Source organism: Coffea arabica, chromosome 6c (genome assembly GCF_036785885.1).
Source record: "Coffea arabica cultivar ET-39 chromosome 6c, Coffea Arabica ET-39 HiFi, whole genome shotgun sequence".
Classification (NCBI taxonomy): Eukaryota; Viridiplantae; Streptophyta; class Magnoliopsida; order Gentianales; family Rubiaceae; genus Coffea; species Coffea arabica.
The window spans coordinates 10,889,412-10,914,400 of NC_092320.1; the positions used below are offsets into that span (position 1 = coordinate 10,889,412).

Here is a 24,989-nt window from a genome sequence, read left to right on the forward strand (position 1 = left end):
AAAATTAGTATAATAATTATCTAATGAACATGAATCAATGTAAATTTATACCGTTCCAGTCACTAATTATGAAAATATAAAATTTATTATTGAATTATCTAGAGTTTGTTGATTGAAGTTTTGACAAGATAAAAGACAAAAACAAACAACTAATAAAATGATTAAAATCTATGAACACACGAGTGCATGAAGTTACTCCTATAAATTAGAATTGAATATCATGTCGAGGACATTTAGCAAAAAAAAAAAAAAAAAAAAAACCATCAGAGACCGGGGCTTGTTCAAACCGTTTGAGTTATTCAATTGGGTTAATTAGCCAAACACCTTAACCGAAACTAGAAAGCCGAAGTATAAAATCCCCATCAACTAAAATCCCGGTCCATGCCCCCTTGTTCATCCCCTGCTCCTGTTAATCACTGATACTGATAGTGTTCTAATTTCTAAACGGAATCCTTCACCGGCACATATGTCCTGATTCTTGAGGTTTTGGCTTTCACTAAAATCAAGTCTCCACTCCACTCACTCACTCCTAGCTGCCTCCTAGGGTTCTAAGCAATCAGAAATTTCCTTCTTTTCAATTGAATTATGGTAACATGGCAAAATTGATCCGACAGCAAGTAGAAATATAGTGCTGATATAGAAAAATCAATATACCGATCAAAATGGCGTGTGTGTACATTCCGGTGCAGAACTCGGAGGAGGAGGTTAGGGTGGCGCTGGACCAGCTTCCCCGTGACGCCTCCGACATCCTCGACATTCTCAAGGCCGAGCAAGCCCCTCTTGACCTCTGGCTCATCATCGCCGTATGTAACACAAGTTTATTTATTTAGTTATTGTGTTACAAGTTTCTCTGTTTAGAGATTGAATTCTACTTTTTCGAGTTTAATTTCAGTCATTCGATTAGCTTTTCTTCATGCAAGTGTATGTGTTATATCTAGAGTGTGTCAAGGGGAATGGGTTATATCCGATACCAGCGGGGACGATGAGAGCTCAATCCTGGCAGTGGCCCAGGAGAAAAATAGTTTGATAAAAGGTTGGGAGTTCAGGTAATTCAACAGTATCTGTCTCGCCCTTATCCTGGTCTATTTGTCCAATTCTTCCCTCCCTTGGGACATTGGCAATCAAGGAAAGGTAATCCGGGTCCGAGGAGAAGTCATTCTCTTAGGTCTTAGACGCCTATAAATAAAAACTGTAAGGAAAAAGAGGCCTTAGGACCGCGGGGGACAGGGACAAAGAATTTCATAGAGCAACGCCAAGGCTTGACTGACCTCGATCAAATGTTGATGCTTACACTCAGCAGTGTGTCAAATAGCCTTTGTGTTGATCCCAAACCCTTTCAATCACCGAGGTAGAAGAAGGGTGCTTTTTTCGGTTAAGATAGATTATGGAAAAAATCTTTTCTTCTTTCAATAGGAAATTAGTTTGACCCTTTATAGGGGAATTATTCTTTAGAAAGAACCTCTTGTGTGCTAGCATGGGCTGCTCACCTTCTTAGTTATAAACTGCCAATTAGAGGTGGCAAAATGGATATATGGATCATAATTGGTTTCATATAAATGGATCATGGATTAAATGGTTCAATCCGTTTAAATCCATATAATAAATGGTTGTATATGGATTGGATCCAAATGGATGATGGATATCCAACTATCCATTTAAAATCTATTTAACTAACACATAGGTAATTTCTTTAATTGACACGTAGTTTAAAATGACGCTCCTAAGTTAATAGGACGAGTTCTGATAACTAAGAAGAATAAAAATAGAAAAAATGGAACAATAAAATAAATAAAGCATGTAAAAAATTGGAATACGCTGATTGAGAAGAAAACTTTGACCGCGTGAGTTGGAAGAGCTGAACAGCATCTTGGACTGGGAGTATTTACTCAGCATCATAAGAAACATTAGTACTACCAAAACATGCTGGGTTTGCTCATTATTTTCTTAAATGGATTTAGATGGATTACGTGGATTATCCACTTAAAACCATCAAGCCAATTGGTTTTATTTGGATGTCCATTAATGTCCATCTAAATTTTTTATTAATCCAAAACCATTTAAGTGAGATGGATATGGATGGAAATTACCACCTTTAGTTTTATTGTTTGGGCCAACTCTTAATCTTTCATGCTTAAATTTATTTTATGATTAAATATGGCATTTTGGGGTGATGTGTTTGCCTGAGCTGCTCACTTATGTGTAAGCAATTTTTAAAGAGTATCCTCTGAATCCTGTCGCCTTGTAGGAGGAATATGCTGACTTAATTGGGTTTTGGATTCTGAAGTTTGAGGTTCCCCCGCTCCCCCTTAAATGGAATATTGTTATATTTGATTGCATCTTCTTGGGTTTCGCTGAAAGGTGGGTTATTGAAATAGTAAGTTGTACTTGAAGCTTTAGTTGTTTGTTAAAATGGGGGAAAAGGTCAGCGGATGCGTTTATGTATCCGTTGGTGGAAGTTCTGATCTATTCTGACATGCTCATGAGGAAATGTCTTTTAGTAACCAAAAAATTTTGCATATAATGTTTGGCAATGTTGTAAATGCATTAGCGTCAGATTATGTGCATTGATGTTGAGGTCGATTGTTTGTTAGAATTGGGTGAAAAGTTGGGGGATGTATGCATGTACGTATTGGTGGAACTTCTGCTCATGAGGAAATGTTCAACTAACCAAACCATGTTGCATTTAGCACGTGGCAGTGTTGTAACTGCATTAGCGGCAAATCATGTGATGTGACATCGTTTATCTTGGATTCAAGGTGCTTGTTTGTTTATGTATTTGGACTTATTGGCTATTTTGTTCTGAATGTTTGCTTTTTGGACAGAGGGAATACTTCAAACAAGGCAAGATTGAGCAGTTTCGCCAGATACTGGAAGAAGGATCTAGTCCTGGTATATATCCTTCATTTTACGTTATGGATTTATTGAAGAATATGATCTTATGTATTAACTCGTTAACATCTATTTCTCATGTGTTCACATAAAACCTTTTTTGGCACAGAAATTGATGAATATTATGCAGACGTGAGGTATGAGAGGATCGCGATCCTCAATGCTTTAGGTGCATATTATAGTTATCTTGGAAAAATCGAGACGAAGCAGAGAGAAAAGGAAGACCATTTTATTATGGCAACACAGTACTACAATAAAGCGTCAAGAATAGACATGCACGAGCCTTCTACCTGGATTGGAAAAGGTAAACATCCTTTTCGATTGGATCTTGTTATCCGTTGGATCCTTTGGCATTTATAAGTGATTTTTTATATTTGCTTATATGCAATAACGTCTTTCCATGATCCCAGTGATTGGGGAATTTTTGGTAAAATCTACTACTTTCAATTGAAGTGGAGGGCGGGTTTTGGTGAAAAAATTATTAATGTAAGGCTGATGAGAGTGGTTCTTATTATTAATGTAAGACTTTTAGCAAAAGACCAATAGTAATTATTACAGATCTCATCTAATAGGACTGGCAGGTGTGCATTCCATTCAATGTTACCTTAGGAGAGGCACCAGATAAATGATCTTTAGTCCCTCCTGGCTGAAGAATATAGTCATGTCTGCTGTACTTTATGCCTTTTTTTTTTTTTTTACTTTGACTAATTCTGACTTCAGTCTGAGAGTGTTGTATTCCCAGTATGTAACTGCATTAGGTCAAGCAGAGACATTTGATCTGCGTAGAAGTTATTTGGCAATGCTCCAGAAGCACTTTTTTGTTCGTTACCTATTTAGTACTTGAGATGTCATAATTTCCTATTTCCTTCAAAAGCTCTAGAATTCATTTTTCTGTTTGTATGGCCAATAAGCTACATTAAGGGGCTGTTTCCGAAGTTTTACTTAATCGGATGAGTACTTTTTCAGTTGCAAAGATTGAAAATTAGGAGAATTTGCATTGATATGTGGGAGTCTATGGGCTTGAGGCGGAGAGCTGAATACATGATTTTTTCCTAAAGCTTGGTTTTCTGTGCTAAATAGCTGAATACATGATTTTTTCCTAACAGTTGATTCCTCTGAGCTCTTTAAAGTTTGGTTTTCTGTGCAGTAAGGATTTTAGAATTTCTATTATTTAGACATCAGTGTGAAAATTAATTAAGGTGGAGTTGATCTATGACCAAGCTCTTCAACTTTTTTTCCTTATGGGAGAAGTTTATAGATTGTGCTTTCATATCTCCAGCTGAAAGCTTGTCAAGATGGGATACTGTGCCATCTTAGTGGCTTTCTATGTTGTTAATTGTCTGCCTTATTGCAGTTCAAAGATGAAGAATAGAGTCAAACCTTAAGGAGATCTTGGTGGCCTTCTTTGTTGTTGATTGTCTGCCTTACTGGAGTTTAAAGATTAAGAATAGACCCAAACCTTGAGGAGACATAAATGCATCTAATCTCTCTGTATTCGTCATCTGGATTCTCTTAGAATTCTAAAATCTGTTTGTGCTGCTTCTCTGCAGGCCAACTTTTACTGGCCAAGGGTGATGTAGAACAAGCATTCGCTGCCTTCAAGATTGTATTGGATGGAGATCGCGATAATGTTCCTGCTCTTCTGGGTCAGGTATTTTTTTCTCCACTTGGTTTCAAAGGTTTATGTATTGATTCTCTCATTGTGCATGCTTATAAGCATCCATATGCATCAGAATCATGAACTTTCAGATTGGGTGATCCACATGCATCAGATACATGAACTCTTGGAGTTAGTGACTGTATTTTGTTGCTGCATGTTAGAGCATCTAGGCAGTGGTGCAGCTTCTGATTTCTTTTTGTCAACTAGGAATTGATCTTATTATGGAGGAGTTTGTTTCTGCAAAATAACTATAGTTCTGCTGGTGAACCTTATGTTTTGATATTGTCTGACATTTGCGAGAGAAATGTATTGTTTTGTAGGAATGATTTCTTTTTCCTTGTTCTCTTCAGCTTGTGCCATATGCTGTTATCTTTTCATTTTTATTTTTGCTCTTTTCTCTCGGTTTTATATTTTCGCATGGTGCTATGGTGGATATAGGGCTGCAGCTAATAAAATTTTGTCATTGAGGCAAATATTCATGTGTCTTTGTGGCAATGAACCAGCCTTTATATCTTGCAGGCATGTGTCCACTTCAGCCGAGGACGATATTCTGATTCATTGGAGTTATATAAGGTTTGTCAATTGCCACTTTATGATGTTTGCGTTACAACTTTACGGCTTCTGAATCAGGGATACAACTGGTGGTAGGTGGGGAATGTTGTAGCAGCTTGTTCTTCCAATTGAAATGTATTGTTCCCCAAAGAGGACTAATAAAGATTTTTTTTTCTTCTTGTGAAGAGGGCCTTGCAAGTTTTTCCTCAGTGCCCTGCTGCTGTAAGGCTTGGAATAGGTCTTTGTCGCTATAAATTAGGTCAAACGGAAAAGGCAAAGCAAGCATTCGAACGCGTTTTGCAGGCAAGTATGCAGAACATTTGCGCTGGAACAATTTACCATTGTATAGCTACATGTCCTGATAATGTTTTCCCGATATGACAGTTAGATCCAGAAAATGCTGAAGCTCTTGTTGCTGTTGGTATTTTGGATTTGCAAACTAAGGATGGTGAGTCTCGTCACTTAGTAGACTTTCAAATGTTCATAGGATATGTAATACTCTTGGATTTTATGCATAGCAGCTTGTAGATGCTTTTGGCAGGGGTAGATTTCCTGTCATAAATTACAGAACTGATGTAAATACTGTTTTTTGCTATTTATGTCAGAAAATCGCTTTTCCATCAACTGCTGCATTTGTGTACCAGATAAACATATTCTTTTTTTGTTGAAACATTGTCGTTTTAATTGCTAACTCTTTTTTTAACTGTATCTGTGCAGCTGCCAACAGTAGGTTGGGAATGGTGAAAATCCAAAGGGCATTTGAAATATATCCCTATTCTGCGATGTCACTGAATTATCTGGCAAATCATTTCTTCTTTACTGGTAAACATTCCACAGTCGAGAAACTGACAGAAACGGCACTTGCTGTGACTAATCATGGTCCAACTAAGTCACATTCTTATTACAATCTGGCACGATCATACCACAGCAAGGTCTGTGAAATTGTTGCTGATGTCTTTTTAATTGTCTTATCCATTTGCAATGTTCAATTGTTTTCTGTATGAAGCATATTGAAAAATAGTTGAGGGAAATGTCTATTTCCCCATCCAAATCAAATTTGTTCCTTATTCTCTGACTTTAAGCTACATATGCTGGTCCACTATATTCTACGATAATACAAGATGGTAAATACATAAGTGGGTACCATCTTGTAAGACCTGTTTTAGACTGAACATATTTGCCAAGATACGCTTATAGTTTTGTCCTCATATGGAAGTGTGAGAATTATATATAGTATCTCTGCTTTACGTGAGTTATTTTTTTGGGGAAATTGGTGTGTTACCCTACAATGCCCCTACAATTGCCTACTGTCGCAGCTGTATAAATGCAATAAGTTTATATCTTTCTTCCAATTGTAATTGCTCAGTAGATCATATATCTATTATGGATCCAACATCTCTCGTCCAACAGATTCAAATGAGTCAAGAAGGGGTTTCTGACTTGTACAGGAAAACAACCATTTTGAGTGGATATATTATTCATTCACATCTATAGCATTGTTATGCATCTGAACTTGCATGGTTCTGATGCTTGTGAAAGATTTTGTTTCCTGTCTTTCTTTCTTCATCTGATCGTACATCTTTTATTCTTCCATTCCAGGGTGACTATGAAAAAGCTGGAATGTACTACATGGCTTCTGTGAAGGAGATTAATAAGCCTCATGAATTTGTGTTACCTTATTACGGTGTGTAGTTTTCCTGCACTATCTAATTTTATCAAAATTTGCTAACATTTTGTGTCCTAATGTTATGCCTCGTGGTGAGGGTGGGGTGGGAGGAGTTATGGGCTGAATAAAGCAGGAATTGTGAGGGATGATGCATACAGTGGGGTTCTTACCTGCTCTAACATGTCTGAACTTGCTTGTCATCTTATGGGTGTTCAAATGAGTGTTGCACTTGCATTAATGAGCCTAATGGAGGATGCTTTGTCATGCCATGTGAACATGCAGTTTGAGTTCCAAAAATCATGCTTGCAATTTTAAAATGTTTGATGAATATATGCATTTGTCTTATTGATGCCTCTCTTGTAACTTTTTTTTTTTCATTTCGAAAATTTGATGATATTATGTGCCTAATGATTTTGGCTCGTGACACTTTTACTTGTTAAACTAGGTTTGGGACAAGTTCAGCTGAAGTTGGGTGATCTTAAGAGTGCCCTGGCAAATTTTGAAAAGGTCCTGGAAGTTTACCCTGATAATTGTGAGGCGCTGAAAGTGAGTCAATGTAAATTAGCCCTGCAATTGCAGTTAGATGTGTTCTTCGTGTTTCTTCATTTGTTCTAATGGTCTCTGGCTTATGTTTGATGTAGGCTCTTGGGCACATTTATATCCAGCTTGGTCAAACTGAGAAGGCTTATGAATTTATCAAAAAGGCTTCTAAAATTGATCCTCGTGATCCTGAGGTTGTTATTGGAAGTCTTGGTCAAATCATGCTGCTGTTCTTGTTATATGGTGTTCTACATTATTGTCTGTGAGAAAAATCTGATGGAGCAACAAATTTTGAATTATTTTAGTGCACGTTACTTTTCCAGGTTTTATGCAAACACAAATTCTGTAGTTGCATGTTTCTTCGAGTATGTTGTCTAGGATATGGAAATTCATTATGGATTATGTGGTAGAGTACGCTCTTGTATGTTACTTGAGTGTTATGCTAGATACTCTTCGCCTGTCTATACTTGCCATTTTAAGTTTCCTCATTAGAATGTTAACAGACATTAGCTTGAAACAAAATATACATTTGATGTATGATGGGTATCAATCCAAAAAGAACAATATATGGTCCGTTTCAAGGAATGGATGACCCAAGCAATCAGAAAATGATGCAAAAAGCTAAGTTTGGATGCCATCAATTTCTAGCAAGTGTGTGTTAACTGACAAAGTTGGCATTCTTTTCTTCTTGATTGATTCTCATGCGTGGCCATGTTAAGGATGACTCTTGTACTTTTTCTTGACATGCTTTATCAATTTTTCTGAGAATTGGTAGAATATCCTCCTATTATCCTGCTTTGCCTGATGCATATTTACTGACAGATTGAGCACTTTGTATATGTTTACAGGCTTTTCTAGATCTGGGGGAGTTATTAATTTCCACTGATGCTGGTGCTGCTCTGGATGCGTTTAAAACTGTAAAGTTTTTTCAGCTTCTTTCAATTTTTAAACATGTCAATTGTTGCTTTTGTGAACTGGTATCAGAATGCCATGTCTTCTTCCCAGAATATAAGGCTAATAAAATATACTTAGTGCAATAACACTATACGGTGCCAGCATCTTATCAAAACTCCAAAATGTAAATTTTTGAGACCTCTTGTGAGGACATGATAGAGTAAGAATTGTGTCTTTTCTTCTCTAGTCTTGTTTCTGGGTGATAGTTGCTTATAATTGCACATTCAAATTTTTCTTCTAAGGTTACAAAAATAATAAAAAAATCAATTGTTACTTCTAAGATGCCAAAAACTGCAGATGTGGTTTACATTTTCAATTTCATTTGTATGTGAAAGGGACACTGCTTGCTGCAGTTACTGGTGTTAATATGTTGGCGCATATATCCCGTAATTTAGTGATATTGAAAGTTTGTTAGATATTGTGTGTTGCATGTACTGCCTTCGTTTCCCTTTCACAAGTCAAATGAGGACCTGATTCGGAAGCATTTTCTTTCATTTCTGCACATAAGCCTTCATAACTGAGAAGTATGGACATAAATTTCTCCAACACTCCCTCTAAAAGCCAAAATAAAAAAAAAAAAAAACATATTATCCTTCTTTCTTTCCCACCTTTTTAGCAGTAGCCAAAATTAAAAAAACTTATTTTCCTTCTTTCTTTCCCACCCTTTTAGCAGTAGATGTGATTTCTAATATTTTCTTAAATAATCATTCTCACAGGCTCGTAATCTATTTGAAAAGAGAGGGAAAGAAGAAGAGGCAGACGAGAAGAAAGGGGGAGAAGTGCCTGTAGAGCTTCTGAACAGCATTGGTGTTCTACATTTTGAGAGGGGAGAATTTAAGGTTTGTTTTCCTTTGACAGTGTTATGGTTTTACTTAAATGCAAGAAGAAACACCTGCTTTGGCTGTGGTAGCAGATTCCAATAATTGGATCCCAAGTACTTTTCTAAGAACTCAATTATCGTGTCTTATCAATTTCCAGCTTGCCGAACAAGCTTTCAAGGATGCTTTAGGCAATGGCATATGGCTTAGTTTTCTTGAAGCTAAGCCACAGCTTGTTTCCAAGAATCAAGAAGCAGCAGATACCAATACAAAAGCTTCAAACAGTGAAGGAATACAAAATCCTTGCCATGAAGCAAAATCCAATAATCTCAAAAGTGCACAATACCCAATTGATGCCACTGCATCTGTACATCTATACAAAGACTTTAACTTGTTTGTTCGACTTGAAGGACAGGGTATTCCTGTTGAAGTTCCTTATAATAAAGTTTCAACAATATTCAACCTGGCTAGATTGTTGGAGCAGTTGCATTCCATTGAAACGGCCAGCATTTTGTACCGACTAATTCTATACAAGGTATGAACTCTTGCCAATTTCAAGATTTGTGGAATAACTAAAAGGTGAATTTTATGCTTAAATTGTTTTAGATAATAGGAAAAGGTTATACACCTAAGGCTTTCATTTAATGTATATCTGTAACTGTATATCTGTAACTTAAATGAATTAGTTGCAGCTAAGAATTCAACAGGGTGATATTAACCACATAACAAATTTGGGTTTAAATACTCTTTTTACTTTCTCTCAATGTACTTGACATCATCATGAAAACTCAAGTGGATCATCAATGACTTGATTCTCACTCAAGTTTTTACTCTATGGGTAAGTCATCAATGTTGAAATTACCGATCTGTAGCACCCTCTTTCTGTTCTTTGATCAACTTTCATTGCTTAAAGCATCCTGTTGACAACTGTCAGGATGCCTTTGGTTTGTGCGTATAACATTCATTTCATTTCGTTGTATATACATGATTGATGTATCTATATAAGAATGACAGTATGGGCATTTGGTTACTCTGGGTGAAAGTTGCTTGTTATATGGAGGAATTTGAAAACCACGTCCATTGGTGATTATCCAGTGCTTATGTCGTAGAAAAGGAATATTCAAATATGATGAATGAAAGCTAGTAATCTTTACACAAATTAATCCCAATAAACCAACCTTTTAAAGATAAAGTGCCACTGACTTCTCAAAATCAACTTTTCAAAAGTTGCCTTGTGCAATATTCTATGATACAAGTGAAAATGAACCACTTCATTTGAGATAAAGATGTAAAATAACATCTGAATGAAATTTTGTATTTGCATTTTGTCTCTGAAATACCCCTACATTTGTGATTTCCATTAAGGATTCATTCCAGTTAAACAAACATGAACCCTAGATATATCAATGGATAAGTTGAAAGCTGTGGTATGAAATTAAACAAACAAAAGCTTGTGCTTCATTTCTATGCTAGTGCATCTTAGTTCTTTTTTCCCTTTGCTCTTTGAGAAATATCAATGCTGCGTGTATTTGACTGTTTCCAAGCCCCATTGTTTTCTTAAACTCATGTTAAATGTTTATGGTTGGACTCATATTTGATCAAATTTCTTGTTGTGATTGATATCATTTTAGTGGATTATCCTTCATGGTTCCTCCATTAACTCAAAATTATCTGCTTGCTCTGATTTCAAGTGTTATGCATTTGACACTCCCTAAATGTTCTTGATGAACTTTTAAATGACATTAATGATGCTTTTTAATCTGCTTGCATGACAATCAAGTGCTTTTTGTAGTCTTGAAGCGCTTCAACTGATTATCAAATGTCTGATGTATCTTTGAAGTTACAGATTACTCAGGTCTAACCTTCACCTTTTCATCCTTTGTGATTCCATCCTATGGCATTAATTTGCAGTACCCAGAATATGTAGATGCTTACCTGAGGCTTGCCGCTATTGCAAAAGCTCGAAATGATGTTCAAACTAGTACTGAACTGGTGGCTATTTTTGCTCTAGTGCACTGCTAATTTTTTTTTTCCATATACAGTTGTATATTACTTTTAATGCTTTTGTTACAGATTGCAGATGCTCGCAAGGTGGATGAGAAGTGTCAAGATGCATTATTGATGCTCGGTGACCTTGAGCTCAAGAATGATGACTGGGTTAAGGCAAAAGAAACTTTCCGTGCAGCTAAGGACATGGCTAATGGAAATGATTCTTATGCTTCTCTTTGTCTGGTGCACATTTTTCTCCGAATTCATTTGTTCTTTCGGTGTTATATTGATTTCTTACTGGTAAAATGAATATGCACCTCTAAACTTGTGCAACTTTCTGTTGACCTGCGTCCGCTTCGGACTTCAAACAGAATTGATCCATTATCTAAGTTTGTTATCCTAATGGTGAAGTTTCTCCTATCTTAAAGTATATACATATACATATAAGTATAGACATAAATATGTATGTGTGTGTGTGCATGTATGTATGTATGTATGTATATTAGTCCTTAAAGTATCGTTTTCAGGCAGTTATGTACAAGGCTCATGCTTTTTCTTGAATATTCAGGGCAATTGGAACTATTTTGCAGCAATTCGTTCAGAGAAAAGAGCACCTAAGTTGGAAGCTACCCACCTGGAGAAGGCTAAAGAACTTTACACAAAAGTATTATTCTGTGCCATATATTTTTATGTTCTATGGCAATTTCATGCTCATAGCAATCTGCTTTGACTAGAGGATTGACACGTGTGATATCTTATGAGAGTTTCCTCGTCCTTCCTGTTTACATGTTACCTAATGTTTGCTTGTTAAGGGATCTTGAAATACATGATGACTATAATTTCATTCCGCAGGTTCTACTCCAGCATACTGGTAATCTATTTGCAGCTAATGGTGCTGGAGTTGTATTGGCAGAAAAAGGTCAATTTGATATTGCAAAGGAACTTTTCACCCAGGTCAGGCCAGCTTATTCTACACTTTTACCTTTTTCAAGCATGCTGTTTAGCTTTGTAAACTTATTAGCCTCTTCGAATTGTAATAGGTGCAAGAAGCTGCAAGTGGAAATGTTTTTGTCCAGATGCCAGATGTGTGGATAAATCTTGCTCATGTCCACTTTGCTCAAGGAGACTTTGCATTGGCTGTGAAAATGGTTTATTTTTCATTTCACCTGCTTTTGGTTATTAGTTTCATGCTTTAATTGTCTTTGTTGCATGCACGTGAAACAATGCTTGTCTTTGCAGTATGAGAATTGCTTAAAGAAGTTTTACTACAACACAGACAGTCAAGTTCTTCTTTATTTAGCACGGACACATTATGAAGCTGAGCAGTGGCAAGACTGTAAAAAGACTTTATTAAGAGCTATTCATTTGGCACCTTCAAATTACACATTAAGGTTTGACATCGGTGTAGCACTGCAGAAGTTTTCTGCATCAACATTACAGAAGACAAAAAGGACTGTGGATGAGGTGTTCCACTTCTCCATCCTTCAAATGTGTAGCTTTGTGTTGACATATAACTGCATACCATTTCTCTTTATACTGCTTTGGCTAACTCCAGATGTTCTTCTTATCTTTATGCTTTGGGTTGAAATGCATGCTAGGTCTACTTTCATAAAAAATGGGCTTGGCTATAAGAAGGTTCATGAGCTAACAAGTCCTGCTATAGTTTTAGAAGCATTGGGTTTTTTCCCTTAGATGATTTTGCTCCCATTGTATTGAATATCACCAGTCTTTGTTCTGAATTTTCTGTTGGATCGTCTCCTTTCAATGTCAAGCACAACCACCATTAACTATAGTATGTGCAACTAGAACAGACATGCTTTATATCTGCACGTATGTCACAGTTGGCATATTCACCGGTGCAAGTTATTTTCGTACTCCTCGAAGGAAACTCATTCACTAATGTTATAGGTACGGTCAACTGTCACTGAGCTTAAGAATGCAGTTCGCATATTCAGCCTGTTGTCTGCTGCTTCAAATCTCCACATTCATGGATTTGATGAGAAAAAGATTGAAACTCATGTTGAGTATTGCAAGCACTTACTTGAGGCTGCAAAAGTTCATTGTGAGGCAGCTGAACGTGAAGACCAGCAAAATAAGCAGCGAATAGAACTTGCTAAGCAGGTTAAGGAGGCTGAGGAAAACCGGAAAAGAGCCGAAGAGCAGAGAAAATCTCAAGTACTTGTTTGTTTATTTGTCTCTTTCTTGGTTATCATTATCAATGATTTACTAATGAAAGGTTTTAAAACAGTTGGAGAAAAGAAAACAAGAGGATGAACACAAACAAGTGATGCAACAAGAGGAGCATTTATTGCGTATAAAGGTAGTAATTACTTGCCTATCATCTCCCTCCATAATTTTTATGTTGATTTTCTTCCAATATATGTAGTTTGTATTCTGATTTAACGCTAAAGATTCTGGCTTAAGTTATCCATTAGTTTTCAATATCATCATAAATATGGTCCTTACTGGTAGTGAAGAACATGAAGTTCATATTTTTGAGCATTTTAGTCACGCAAAAATGGAATGCTCTCCTTGGGAAGTGAGACACATAAGGATATTGGCATTCATTATTATCATAACATGCTTCTTTCCTAGTCAATTCCATGGATATTACTTGGAAATTTTGGTCACAACTAACTTAAAAGTAGTTTTTCTATGTTTTGGTTTTGCATCACAAACATTCTTTTTGGTATAGGTTTCAGAATATATTAATAGTAGCATCAGATATTAAGTATATGACTGGTAACTAAATGCTTATTAATGTTGCACTAACTGATTAGGGATTTATGCTTACTGGCACATGTGAAAACATGATGAACTCAGTTTTCATGAAACCAATTAAGGCAGCCCAAACCAAGTTGCCAAGTGTTGGATTTTTGGCAGTGCCACACTTGGATTCCTTAGAAATTTATTCTTGTAGAATGGCTAATGCATGTATTAGTTATTGAAGTTTCAAAATTCTCAGGGCATGTTTTTTTTTTTTGTTTGTTAACCTTTAATTCTAAAGAATAGTTTCAAAAATGTGAAAATTAGGCAGCCTTTGAGCCTTCTCTGTCTCTTTATCTTTACATGCGTCAATTATTTAGGTTAGGTTTATGAATTTAAAAGTTGATTTTCCCTCTAGGAGCAATGGAAGAGCACTGCTCCGGCCTCTAAGCGAAAGGACAGGCCTCAGACTGAAGATGAGGAGGGTGGTGAGAGGAGGAGGAGAAAAGGAGGAAAAAGAAGAAAGAAGGAAAAGAAGTCACGACATGGATCTGAAGAACCGTTAGCAGATGCAGATGATCAGGAAGAAATAGATGATGAAGATTCCAATGTAAACTTCAAAGAGCCTCATTATCAAGTTGATCACGTTGATCAAGCAGAAAATAATCCTCAGGATCTTCTTGCAGCAGCAGGTCTTGATGATTCTGATGCAGAGGATGATGCCGTAAGTCCCTCCCTCTCTCTCTCTTCTCTCTCTCGCTGTGTGTTTGCATAACATAAACTTGTACATAAAACAAACAAGCATGCAATTAAGCAGTTTTTGGTGGCATATGTTATTTTTTACCCCTCTTTGGCAGATTGGAGAATATTCTTCTCTAATTATCTCAAAAGTATTCTACATTGATTCTTTAACTTGTGACTTTATGACCAAGAACTGGGAGACTTGCCAGATTGATAAATGTAGCTTTATTTTGTAGTATACCACTGCTACTAACATCTTTCCATTTAAACACGATTGCTGCTTTGCTCTTTTGTGTGCTTGTCACATCTGTCTGCTGACATGTGATCTTGTTGTGTTGATTAATACTCAATTTCATGATTGGAAGTCTTGCATGTCGAAAATGATGCTAAATTTTTTATGAAATCTGTTCCCCTTGTCACCACATCTAATGTAAAGACAGTCATAGACTTGTGTATCTTAGGTCTTCTCTTTTTGTGGTTTGATATCTTTTTCCTTCATAAAGGTTGCCCCTACATCTAATACAAACCGACGGAGGCAAGCATGGTCAGAGTCAGAGGAAGATGAATCATTCCAGTTGCAGGCAGTGTCTGATCATGCTGTTGGGGTACCAGATAGTGATGCAGAAGCTGGAGGCCATGATGAAAGGCTGCATGGTGACGTTTCTGTTGATGATGAATAACGAGATCAACCCTTGCGTTAAAGTCTCTGTTTATCATGAAATCTGAAGACAAGGTTGGCGCGTCCTTTCATTTTCAGAACCAGGTAGAACTGATCTTTCTTTCTAATGCTTTACGAGTCGGGTACACTTGCAGATATAAGATGGCCTCTCAAAGCTTTAACATTGTTGATGAGCCATGATGTCTAAAGTTACTTGAGACTTCTTCTTATTTAGAAAACATAGTAACATATTGTAAATATGTGGGTTCATAGACTTTTTTTTTTTTTTTTTTTTTTTTTTTTGGTGCCCCTTTTTGGGTGTCCGTATGTCCTATTTTCTACAGAAACACGAGAATGGTACAAGCCAATGAGCAAGAAAATATGATGGCATGTAGTTCAGTCGTTAAAACTGTGAGATTGGTCCAGATATCTTTCTAGTACCCCATGTTGCCATAGACTTTAGGCTTTTAGTCTTGCAATGCCGTTGATTAAGACAGGAAGGGATCTCCAATGGTCAACCGACTGTGCTTGCCTATTTACCACAGCGAAATGGTTTGTGGTGTAAAATGTGTTTTGTGGTCTTCTTGGTAGTCTGTTGCTGTTGAGTATATTATAGGTACGGATAAATGTCTGCATAGATTATTCAGTGACACGCACATCTACACGTATGTAGTTGCTGTTTCAAAATTGTTTTGTTCTTGATGATGTCAATAATAGCTGAAGAGTGTACACATTTTGAAATATCACCTTTGTTCCCAAAATGGGAGATTTTCGCCGGTACTCCTTTCCGATTGTCGGTGATCCATCGCTATGAACTGGGCCGGAGGTAGGTTAACTCATTTATAAGGAGAAGTTTTTTGAGTGATTGTTCATCATCCTCTTCTCCACTCCATACTCCCAACTCCTCCCGAGGGTCCTCTTTTTTTTTTTTATTATTTTTACCCCCCGCCTCCCGTGGGAATAAATTTGTTTCAACCTGAAAACGTACTTGCCGGCATTAAAGTTTCAGCATCGTCAAAACGCTTCGAGCAATTAAGAATGATTCGCTGGTCGTTTGGAGCGCTTTAGATTCATCCATCCATCAATTCAGGATATAAATAAGCGTCACATTTTTGGCATGACAATTTTGACGAGGTGCACCGGCAGGCAGCCACAGAACTTGGGCTGTTTTTGTTTTCAACAATAGGCAGGACGAGAGAGTGTGAGTCGGTTCCTCCGTTCTTGTCTCTATTCTGTCTCTCGGTGCGCTGGTTGGTTTTGAAAAGTCGTATTCTTAGGAAGGTGCTCCTTCAGTTCTCAGCGTTTTCCACTGCCACACAAAAAACAAAAGTAGGCTTATTACTCGACCCCTTCTCATTGCTTCCCAAAAAGCCAACATGGGTGAGAGAGAGAGAGAGAGAGAGAGAGGGTGATAATGATAAAAATAGGGAAGAATGAAATGGGTGTGAAATTGCTCCTTTGGCACGGAGGATGCATCTCCTTTATAGGCCTAGCATCAGCCCAAAACTGAAAACCAAGTCATAATGGAAACTAAATGTTAGTTTTTTTTTTTTTTAATTACATTTTGTACGAAGTGTAATAGTAGTTTTGTGATGCTCTTGCCCCATAAAAGGATAGAAAGTTTATCGCTGGCTTATCAATTAATTATGCTTTGTTGCTCTCGCTGGCTTTAGATTTTGTAAAATATGATTTATGAAAAGCGAATAATTAGAATCAGTAAAAAGCTACTCTTTAGTTGATTATGTATTTTAACTTGTTTGATTATTAAAAGATGGAATAGTATGTAATCTAAATACAAAAGCAAACGAATATATTACAAAAATTAATTATTGAAAATCAAAATTTATAATCAGATGAAATAATTAATCGAGAACAAGCTGCAAACGGATTTGAACAGAAGGGTAAGGCCATTACTAACGAGACTGTCTTTTGATTTCCCTTGCTTTTTTTTTTTTGGAGTATGTTTCTTTTTTTAAGAGTAAAACCGATGTTGAGGGGGCGGAGAAAGGCGCAACAACGGTAGTATGGAATTATTCTTGTATAAGCGATGAATGAAACTGCTCAGTTAGAATGTAAGGGCCGTTTAATTAGGAGGAGGACAACTTTTTGAGTGATGAATCCTTCAAGTTGACCACCGAATTAGACACAGTTTAATGAATCAATGCAAGACAGAGAGAAGAAGGGAAACATGAAAAGAACAGAAAAGAAGAGGGGCCCAAAAGTGTGAGGGAGATGCACAGTTAGGAGTCAGTTTATGGGCAGACAGTGGCAGGGTTGAGTCAGTCGGAAGGTGGTGGTATCCGTAGCTGCCGAGTGCCTGAGCCTGCAAAGCGTACGGCAGAAAAATAGCTGTTTATAGGTACTGAATGATTTATCGTGTGTGTGGGTGCTGCGTTAAAAGCCTGCAAAAGAGTCTGAACTCTTGAAAGAAAGAACTTCATACTTCTCTCATTGACATAGAAGACGGATTCTTCATCATTCATGGAATAGTAGCAGAGAGAGCATCTTACATTTCAAAACTCTGTCCTTCCCACCCCACCTGCTGCTTCAGCCATCAAGTATCTGACGCTTTCTCAGTTCTCAGACACCCCCCTCCTCGCGAACGGTCAGTCTACAGGCTGCCCTGTTGCCACAGTATTTTGTTATGTGACACAGAACACTGCTCAATTCGCTCCATTCTCCGTAATGCGTACATCCTACTGCAAAATCCTATCAACCTGCTCTTCCAAGTAAAAAAATCTATGCGGATTCCAATTTTAGCCACTGCTGCTGCTCCACTTATACACCCAACGAACCAGCTGATCTTTGATTTCAAAGGCTGTGCACTTAATCTACGTGAAATAAAAAAATATATGTTAGAAATCGTGTGATGTAAACAAATAAATTCTAGTCAAATAATTATTGCTATCCAAACCCACCAATCTGATATCTATGAATTTTGATTCATCTCAAGTTGCATTAGCATATGCCAAAGCGTTGGAGAAGATATATTATTGCAACACGCTATGCATATTCATCTCAAAATTCCATAAACCAAAGCAGTCAATTGTAATAATTATTAGATCCAGGCAGGCTTCAAAGTTCTTAAAAGAAAAGAAAAGAAAAGAAAAGAAAAGGCTTCAGAACAGAACACTTGCTCGAGTTTTTCAATTCATCCAGCCCCACACTAACATTCAAGTTTTTTTACCTCTGGTCCCTCCCAATTGAAATTATACATCACACCTAAATGCTACGTACGCACTACTATTCCCGCATCACATGCAGTCGCTGTTCTTGTCCCATCCCATCGGAAAATACTTCTTCAGCCATAAAACCAAAAAATTCATTTGTTATTAGACCCGTTTTGATTGCTATTTTTAAAAAATTTTCAAAAAAATTTTTTAAAACTATAACGATTTGATGTATTTTAAATAAAAAAAAAATGATTAAAAATATATCCATAAAAAGTGTAAAAAAATTCCAGTAGAAAACTACAATCCAGAGATTAAATGCATCCGATTTTATTAATCTGTTTAAAGAATAAGAAAAAGTACTCCGAGAAATTAATAAATTTCTTCTGCCACACATATATAACTACTTGAAGCCAATAAATAAGATACGAGTGTACAAAATTTCCATTTCATACCACGGCAAGTGACAATTAAAGAATCGAATCAAAGAAATAAATAAAATAGGCATCATATTTTTTAAGCTAGGGGGCAAGGTATTTTTTCCCCCCTGGGAGCAATTCATAACAATTTTTTATGGGACACCTCATCATGAAGAAGGACAAAAGTTCAGGCGGAGCACGTTGTCATGGGTCAATTTGGCGGCAACGTAATTTTAGCGGTTGAACAAAAAACATGCTAATAGTTTTTGCGGACAGGATTCATACATTGAGGGAGGCGGATTTTGTCGTCGGTGCTGCCCAATTTGAATATTTTCTTGCAAGGGATCTCAGGCAATATGAACTGTCTTTACTCTCCTTCTTCCTCTCCATTTGATGGAGTAGAAGGGATTTGATTCTTGACCATTAAAACGGCTTCTTTTCTTGCGTAGAATTACGCACCGACTTGATATCTGCCGACTATTCCCACGCGTATAAATGAGACACTACACAGGTTTTCCTCCACCTCCATTTAAGGCACTACTCATCCTACAAAACCTTTGCACCGTTTTCTTTGGCTGAGGGCATCAACATAAAAGCTAAAATCATTTTAATACAGCCAAAGACTCAAAGAAGACAGCCCCCCTCCAATTTGCCAGAAAAGGGTTAGCTGCAATTTGAACACCTGAACTATATGTATGGTATGGTAGGTACTCTGCAGTATTGATAGGTAGAGCTTTGCTCCATGAATTTTGATAGCAATTTTTGAATGGAAAAAATGTAGATACCTACCCCTCCTAACCGAATAAAAGCGGGTCAAGGGAACTAAAGTATTTTCACTTGGAATTTCAATCACTGCTTTGAGTAACATGTCAAAAATTGACAAATATAAATTGAGAGAAAGCGGTAAAACTAGAGATCAGGAGCCCTGCAAGTTTTAGTTCAGATCAATTTGCCCGTGAAATATAAACGAGTGGCAGAGATAGCATGTAAATAAATAGATAGATGTTGATAGGGTGGTAATAAATTAAAGAACCATTTCATCCTCAACCGGAACTTGTGAGGCCGCGATCATAAAACTGGTAGGTTAGGGGGCAAATACGCACGGACAAAGGCTCAGAAGGGCATGTCGCGACTAAACCCTTAAAACCAAACCTAGCAAGATCGCAAAAGCCAAATGTGGGCGCACCGGGGTCCCCTATTACCACTATTTTGCTACAGTAACCAAAAGCTCTTCCAGGGTCCGGAGCTGAGCTAGTGTCTGAAAGCAACAGCATGGAAAAGCAGCAGATTATTGAGTCCACCTGCGAATGAGACATAAAAGCATGTGGCAACACCCCAGACGCTTGCATACCAGAATCAAACATCCAGACATGCAATACTTGGAAGAAAATTTTACATGTTTAAAAGAAGTATGGGGGAGATGCAGAATAGAGATAACTACTAATACTAGATTGCAATACTCATATTACTTGGGAATAAAAAGTTCAGTACAAAGTTGCAAATTGAAAAAGTAACAGTTCTCAGACCTCAACTACATATCTGTGTACATAAAGGTGGAACATATAATTCACCAACCCCACCACCATTTTAAGTACTTTTTGGCCTTTTGATTCAGAAATCCACTATTCAGACCTCATTTTTTCTGCAAAACCAAAGTGCAGATAAGAGGGGGTCAAAAGAGAGTGTGGTCATCAAGAAATAGATGGTACTAATACTACCATTACTTGCCAGCGCAGGAGCGGTCAGTACTCCAAAAAGTAATACTACTTGCTAAAAGTGGTACTACTACTAATTAAAGAAACTGCAGCTAGCTAGCATGGTAAGTTCAATTATTTCATGATGTACCATTTCGGGTCATGAAGAAGTCATGATGTGAAGAAGCGTTTGGCATGGAAATTGAAAGCTGGATTTTTGACAGTTTATGATCATGATGATCATTATTATCAAGCCAGCATGAATCTTTGTTATCCTTGGGAGGCCATTCATCGAAGAAACGGTGCATTACTCTCTTGTTCTGATGGTCATCTCTATCCCCTAATCCATAGTATTGCTGCTGGCTAGCTTGCTTTTGTTGTCTAGAAGTAGTGTTGTAGTCGGTGTCATGATTAAGGCTTTGAAGTTGCAAGTAAGAAGAGTGGCCTCCGTTGCTAACTGAGTAAGAGGACCTCTGCTTCAGATGGCTGCCTGAAGGCGAACCCATCGTCAGAGGTGCTAGTTGCCAAGAAGAAGTTCCATCATGATCTACTACTGATGAACCGCCTGAAAGATTCCTCACTGTCCCTGAAGCTTCACAGAAAAATGCATGCTCATCCACTTCCTCTTTCCCTCCTTGACCGTAGCTGCTAATCGTTATATGTTTTTGTTTTGATTTCAAAAAGATAGCAGCATTTATTTAGTCAAGAACATTATTATTATTATTAAATATGAAGTAATAGAGTGCTTGTTCAAAGAAAAGGCAAAGAAAACTAGGATTAAATACCTGTAGCCTTTGCTTGCTTGAGAATAAGGGCCAGAACCTAGTAAATAGTTGGCGGAGTTTTCTTCAGATGAAATACGATCATGACTAGTCCCTGGAGGTCTAGAGCAGGATGAATGGGGATACAGCAAAGGATGATGAAGAGAATAGCCGGGTTGGTTGATACCAGTGCCATGGTTGTGGTTGTGGTTGTGGTGGTGGTGGTGGGGTTGGGATTCGGAAGAAGTAGCTAATGAGGTGAGACAAGAGAAAGAGTGATGAGAGGTGGGACTGGAGGGTGATGGGGGGTGGTTCTTGGAAATTGATGTAATGGGTATTGCTGTTGGTGGAGTGGCTGTGGATGATGTGTTGTTATTTGAGATAGAAGATGGTGATATTATTGGGGGTGGTGGGATTGGTGTGGTGATAAGTTGTTGTTCCACAGGCTTTCTTGAACGGTTTCTGCCTCTGTGCATGTGCCTCTCGCAGTACTTGGAATCGGGGTAGGCTTCTTTCGAGCACCTCCACTTCTTCCCGTCTGTTCTCCTGCACCTTCCTGGCTCTGGGTCTATTTTCCTCCCGAAACCCATCTGGAAACATGAGTTCCAACCCACTGCACGAAGAAGTTATTATGAAACCCGACAAGTTATGAAACCAAGAAAATGGAAAAGTTTTTAACTTTTTTTTTTTTTTTTGGTTGTAATTTATTAATTGTTTCTTACGTACGTTGGGGCTGGTGGAAGAGGAGTTTGGAGGAGAGGGAAGAATCCAAGCTTCTTCTGACCGTGTAAAGAAGATCAGGAGGAACGGGCGTCCCAGAAACCATGTACTTGAAGATGAGAGCTTGGTGTTCAAGTTCTTGCCACTGGGATGCAGTGAAAGGGAACCTGCTACTACTCCTTGCACTAGTTGTAGCACTCATCATTGAAACAAGCAAGTCAGGAGAAAATCAAGAAAACTACAGCACTCTTTCTTATTCCTTGGCTTCAAGACTTGAGGAAGAAAGCTACCTCTGTAGAGTTTTATTTAGTCTCTCTTTAGAGTTAGAGGCGCTTGGGAAGGGAAGAGGGTGTAGGGTTGGCGTATTCGGGTCATAGTTGTTGTAGCAGTACCTGGGTAGTAGTGAGGGGAGTGAGAGGAGGGCGTAGTAGGTATATTTATTTCAGGGACCATTCGGGCTGCAGAATCTTCTGTACATGGATAAAACTAATGGTTCTGATTAATATTGCTGTTGCTGCCACACCTCTCACCACGTTCCTCTCTATCTATGACACATACACACACTCTCACACAGTATTACTACTAACTGGTGCAGCAGCAGCAGCTGCTGCTGCAGCAGCAGTGTCCCTCTCTCTCTCTCTCCTGAACGTGTACTGTGCACATATTATGACTGCACCTCTCTGTTGCTACTGCTGCAACTATGCTGCCTTTATGGCAGCTCTTGTCTCTGACAACTATACGGAAATCCATAAACTAAAGAAGCGGTCCTTGGTTTCTTTTTTTTTTTTTTTTTTTTCTCTCTTTTGTCGTGGCTGGGGGGCTTCTCCTCTTGTTAATAATATAATATGACTTCTAATGTTGAGTGGTAAAAGGAAAAGGGCTCAAAGGCTCTCAAGAGTTGCAAGTAGTAATCCTGCTAAGAATGATGGCCCAACTAAAAGGTGAAAACCAAATGGTTATGGTTATCATGATGGTTATTGTACTAATAGTAGTAGGAGTAAGTGCTATCAAAAATAAAATAAAATCATGGATTATTTTTGTTTTGTTTTTTGGTGTAAGCTTTATAAGCACAACAGTAGTGTGGCTGGATCATGAGAAGATTGTACGGGTTTGTGAAATGTTACTGCTTCTTGCTTTTACTTTTCTTCTCTGTCTCTGTTACTTTACCTGTACCATACCTCCCCCCACTATTGCTATTCCTGCTACAGTATTTCCTATTGACCTTTCTCAGTACACAGATAGATAGATAGATAGATGGGTGATTCTTTTGATCCACCTGAAAGTTTGCATCCCCCCTTCCTTCCTGCTGCACTATTTAGCAGAGTGGCAAGTGACTAGGTCAAAGTACATGCAAGTAATAATTTGTAGTAGGATTGGGCTTGGATTTTACACATCTGATCTCAGACACAAATATCATTTGCTTGTTCAAGTGATTTTCTTTTTTGTTGCTTTGGCTTTTGGTGCGTTGTTTGTTTGATACTACTGGCAAGTGGCGCTACTATTATAGTAGTAGTAGTAGTAGTATTTGATTAAATCCATTTTTAGATTTTTTTTTTTTTTCTTCTTTTCTCTCCGTAGCATATCTTCGAGGGCATCTATCTGGCAATGACTGGCCTATTCTAGCATCTGCTCGCCCTATTCATTCAGTACTAAGAGTTTGATTCTAGTAGTAATAACTTTTTGCCAACTTTTCTTCCCTCCAAAACTATGCGACAAATTGTTACGATTTGGCAATTTGGCAAGTAGTAGTAGTGGTAGACCAGTACAAGTCCCCTCCCCTCCGCGGCCATGTTTGCAATTCCAACCTTGTGCTGGCTGCACCTGCACTGCACAAAGGGGTTGGTTAAAATTTTTCTTTACGATTGATTACTTACCTTTTTTACGGTTACTTGTTAACTTGCCAGAATGGTACTAGTAACTACTCCCCTATTGCCACTCTTGCAATCCAATACCTTTCCTCTGAATGCATCTTACTTTTCGTCCATTAAATTTTTCGTTAACTCGAGACAAGAATGCAAGGAATCTCATGCTTCCTTTTTTTTTTTTTTTTTTTTTCTAGTTTTGGCTTACGAGCAGCAGCGATGCTCCAAAACAAAAGACCCAGAGCCAGAGACTCCTACTCTACAAGAGCATATGTTCAAAAGTACACCCAAACGTATTCCATTTTATTGGCTATCATCCTCAGATCCATCATCAACCTTGTATACAAAAAAGTCTCTGCTGCGACTCAGGATTGTTCCCATAATTCAAGGGCCAAATGTGGTTCCAGGGCCTAAGTCTACTGTCTACTCCACATTGCAGGCCCCAACTTGCATTAGTAAGGTAAAGGCCAGAAGTTGCTGAGGACTCAGCAGATGCATTTCCTCCGTAAAATTTCCTTGTCGAATTGCCTTAAAGCATTAGTTGGCAAAGTACACCGCATTCATAAATGCCACAACACTCCAAAAACTGATTTCTATCATGGCCATGGCTGTTCTGACCAGCACCCTCTGACTCACTGCCACTCTCCTCCTCTCAGAGCCCTGAGGCAGGCTTCCTCTCTTGCGTATTGGTGTGTGAAAGAAAAGCACCTGCTGCAACCATGCTGTGCTCCTCAGATAATGGTTAAAAATGCAGTTGCATTGGACCTCTTTCGGCACCTGCCTCTGCACTGGAATCATTTGTACCGTTTCTGGGTCCTCTTCCCGTACCAGCAAGAAAGCTTTTGACCGATCATGCTAAATAAATAAAGCGCAAGCTAAACATCAAGCAGCTACCCCACTTTTAGCTCAACAGATGGTATAAATATAATCAATCAGCTCCCCGATTCTTCCGAAAAAGAAAAAAATGGCAAAGCAATATATATAGTCCCCATCATATCTTGCTAAGACACACAAGTGTCTAGCATGACAATCGAGTCTGCCATCCTTCTGTGAGAAATATCACTTGCAGAAATTTATTGAGAGAAATTTGTACTCCAGATATCAACAGATTTCCAGTCGCACATGCACAAATCTAACCTTCTCAGAAGATAGCAGCGATGTACAAGCAAACAAATACTACTATTTATCCT

The 24,989-nt window shown here is 38.0% G+C and overlaps 2 protein-coding genes across 3 annotated transcripts; one reads left to right on the top strand and one right to left on the bottom strand.

Moving 5' to 3' along the window:
- The first annotated feature begins 339 nt into the window (after window positions 1–339).
- Window positions 340–15,431, top strand: LOC140008447 (protein CTR9 homolog). The gene is made up of 24 exons (XM_072052825.1): window positions 340–803; window positions 2,823–2,889; window positions 2,999–3,193; window positions 4,440–4,540; window positions 5,069–5,122; window positions 5,288–5,404; window positions 5,486–5,549; window positions 5,819–6,033; window positions 6,701–6,785; window positions 7,213–7,313; window positions 7,409–7,501; window positions 8,156–8,224; window positions 8,978–9,100; window positions 9,240–9,614; window positions 10,991–11,071; window positions 11,153–11,311; window positions 11,637–11,732; window positions 11,921–12,022; window positions 12,109–12,216; window positions 12,308–12,532; window positions 12,977–13,243; window positions 13,317–13,388; window positions 14,193–14,498; window positions 15,019–15,431. The coding sequence occupies exons 1-24, from the start codon at window positions 663–665 to the stop codon at window positions 15,193–15,195; spliced, it is 3,393 nt and encodes a 1,130-aa protein (XP_071908926.1). The 5' UTR covers window positions 340–662; the 3' UTR covers window positions 15,196–15,431.
- A 4,765-nt stretch (window positions 15,432–20,196) lies between these two features.
- LOC113696323 (uncharacterized) lies at window positions 20,197–22,282 on the bottom strand. 2 transcript variants are annotated; one of them, XM_072052830.1, is made up of 4 exons: window positions 21,944–22,282; window positions 21,242–21,830; window positions 20,608–21,101; window positions 20,197–20,404 (listed from the first exon to the last, which is right to left on the bottom strand). In XM_072052830.1, the coding sequence occupies exons 1-4, from the start codon at window positions 22,140–22,142 to the stop codon at window positions 20,385–20,387; spliced, it is 1,302 nt and encodes a 433-aa protein (XP_071908931.1). In that variant the 5' UTR covers window positions 22,143–22,282; the 3' UTR covers window positions 20,197–20,384. The 2 variants fall into 2 exon arrangements, with proteins under 2 accessions (XP_071908931.1, XP_071908930.1); XM_072052829.1 differs by having other exon boundaries at window positions 20,608–21,104.
- Window positions 22,283–24,989: the final 2,707 nt, after the last annotated feature.

Bases quoted from the DNA above. Each gene is read 5' to 3' on its own strand.
- LOC113696323 (XM_072052829.1), bottom strand. From the start codon at position 22,142: ATGATGAGTGCTACAACTAGTGCAAGGAGTAGTAGCAGGTTCCCTTTC. The intron at 21,831-21,943 runs GTACGTAAGAAA...TTCTTCGTGCAG, and splicing joins CCTCTTCCACCAGCCCCAAC to TGGGTTGGAACTCATGTTTC. The intron at 21,105-21,241 runs GTATTTAATCCT...TATAACGATTAG, and splicing joins CAAGCAAGCAAAGGCTACAG to CAGCTACGGTCAAGGAGGGA.
- LOC140008447 (XM_072052825.1), top strand. From the start codon at position 663: ATGGCGTGTGTGTACATTCCGGTGCAGAACTCGGAGGAGGAGGTTAGG. The intron at 12,533-12,976 runs GTGTTCCACTTC...CTAATGTTATAG, and splicing joins CAAAAAGGACTGTGGATGAG to GTACGGTCAACTGTCACTGA. The intron at 14,499-15,018 runs GTAAGTCCCTCC...TCCTTCATAAAG, and splicing joins CTGATGCAGAGGATGATGCC to GTTGCCCCTACATCTAATAC.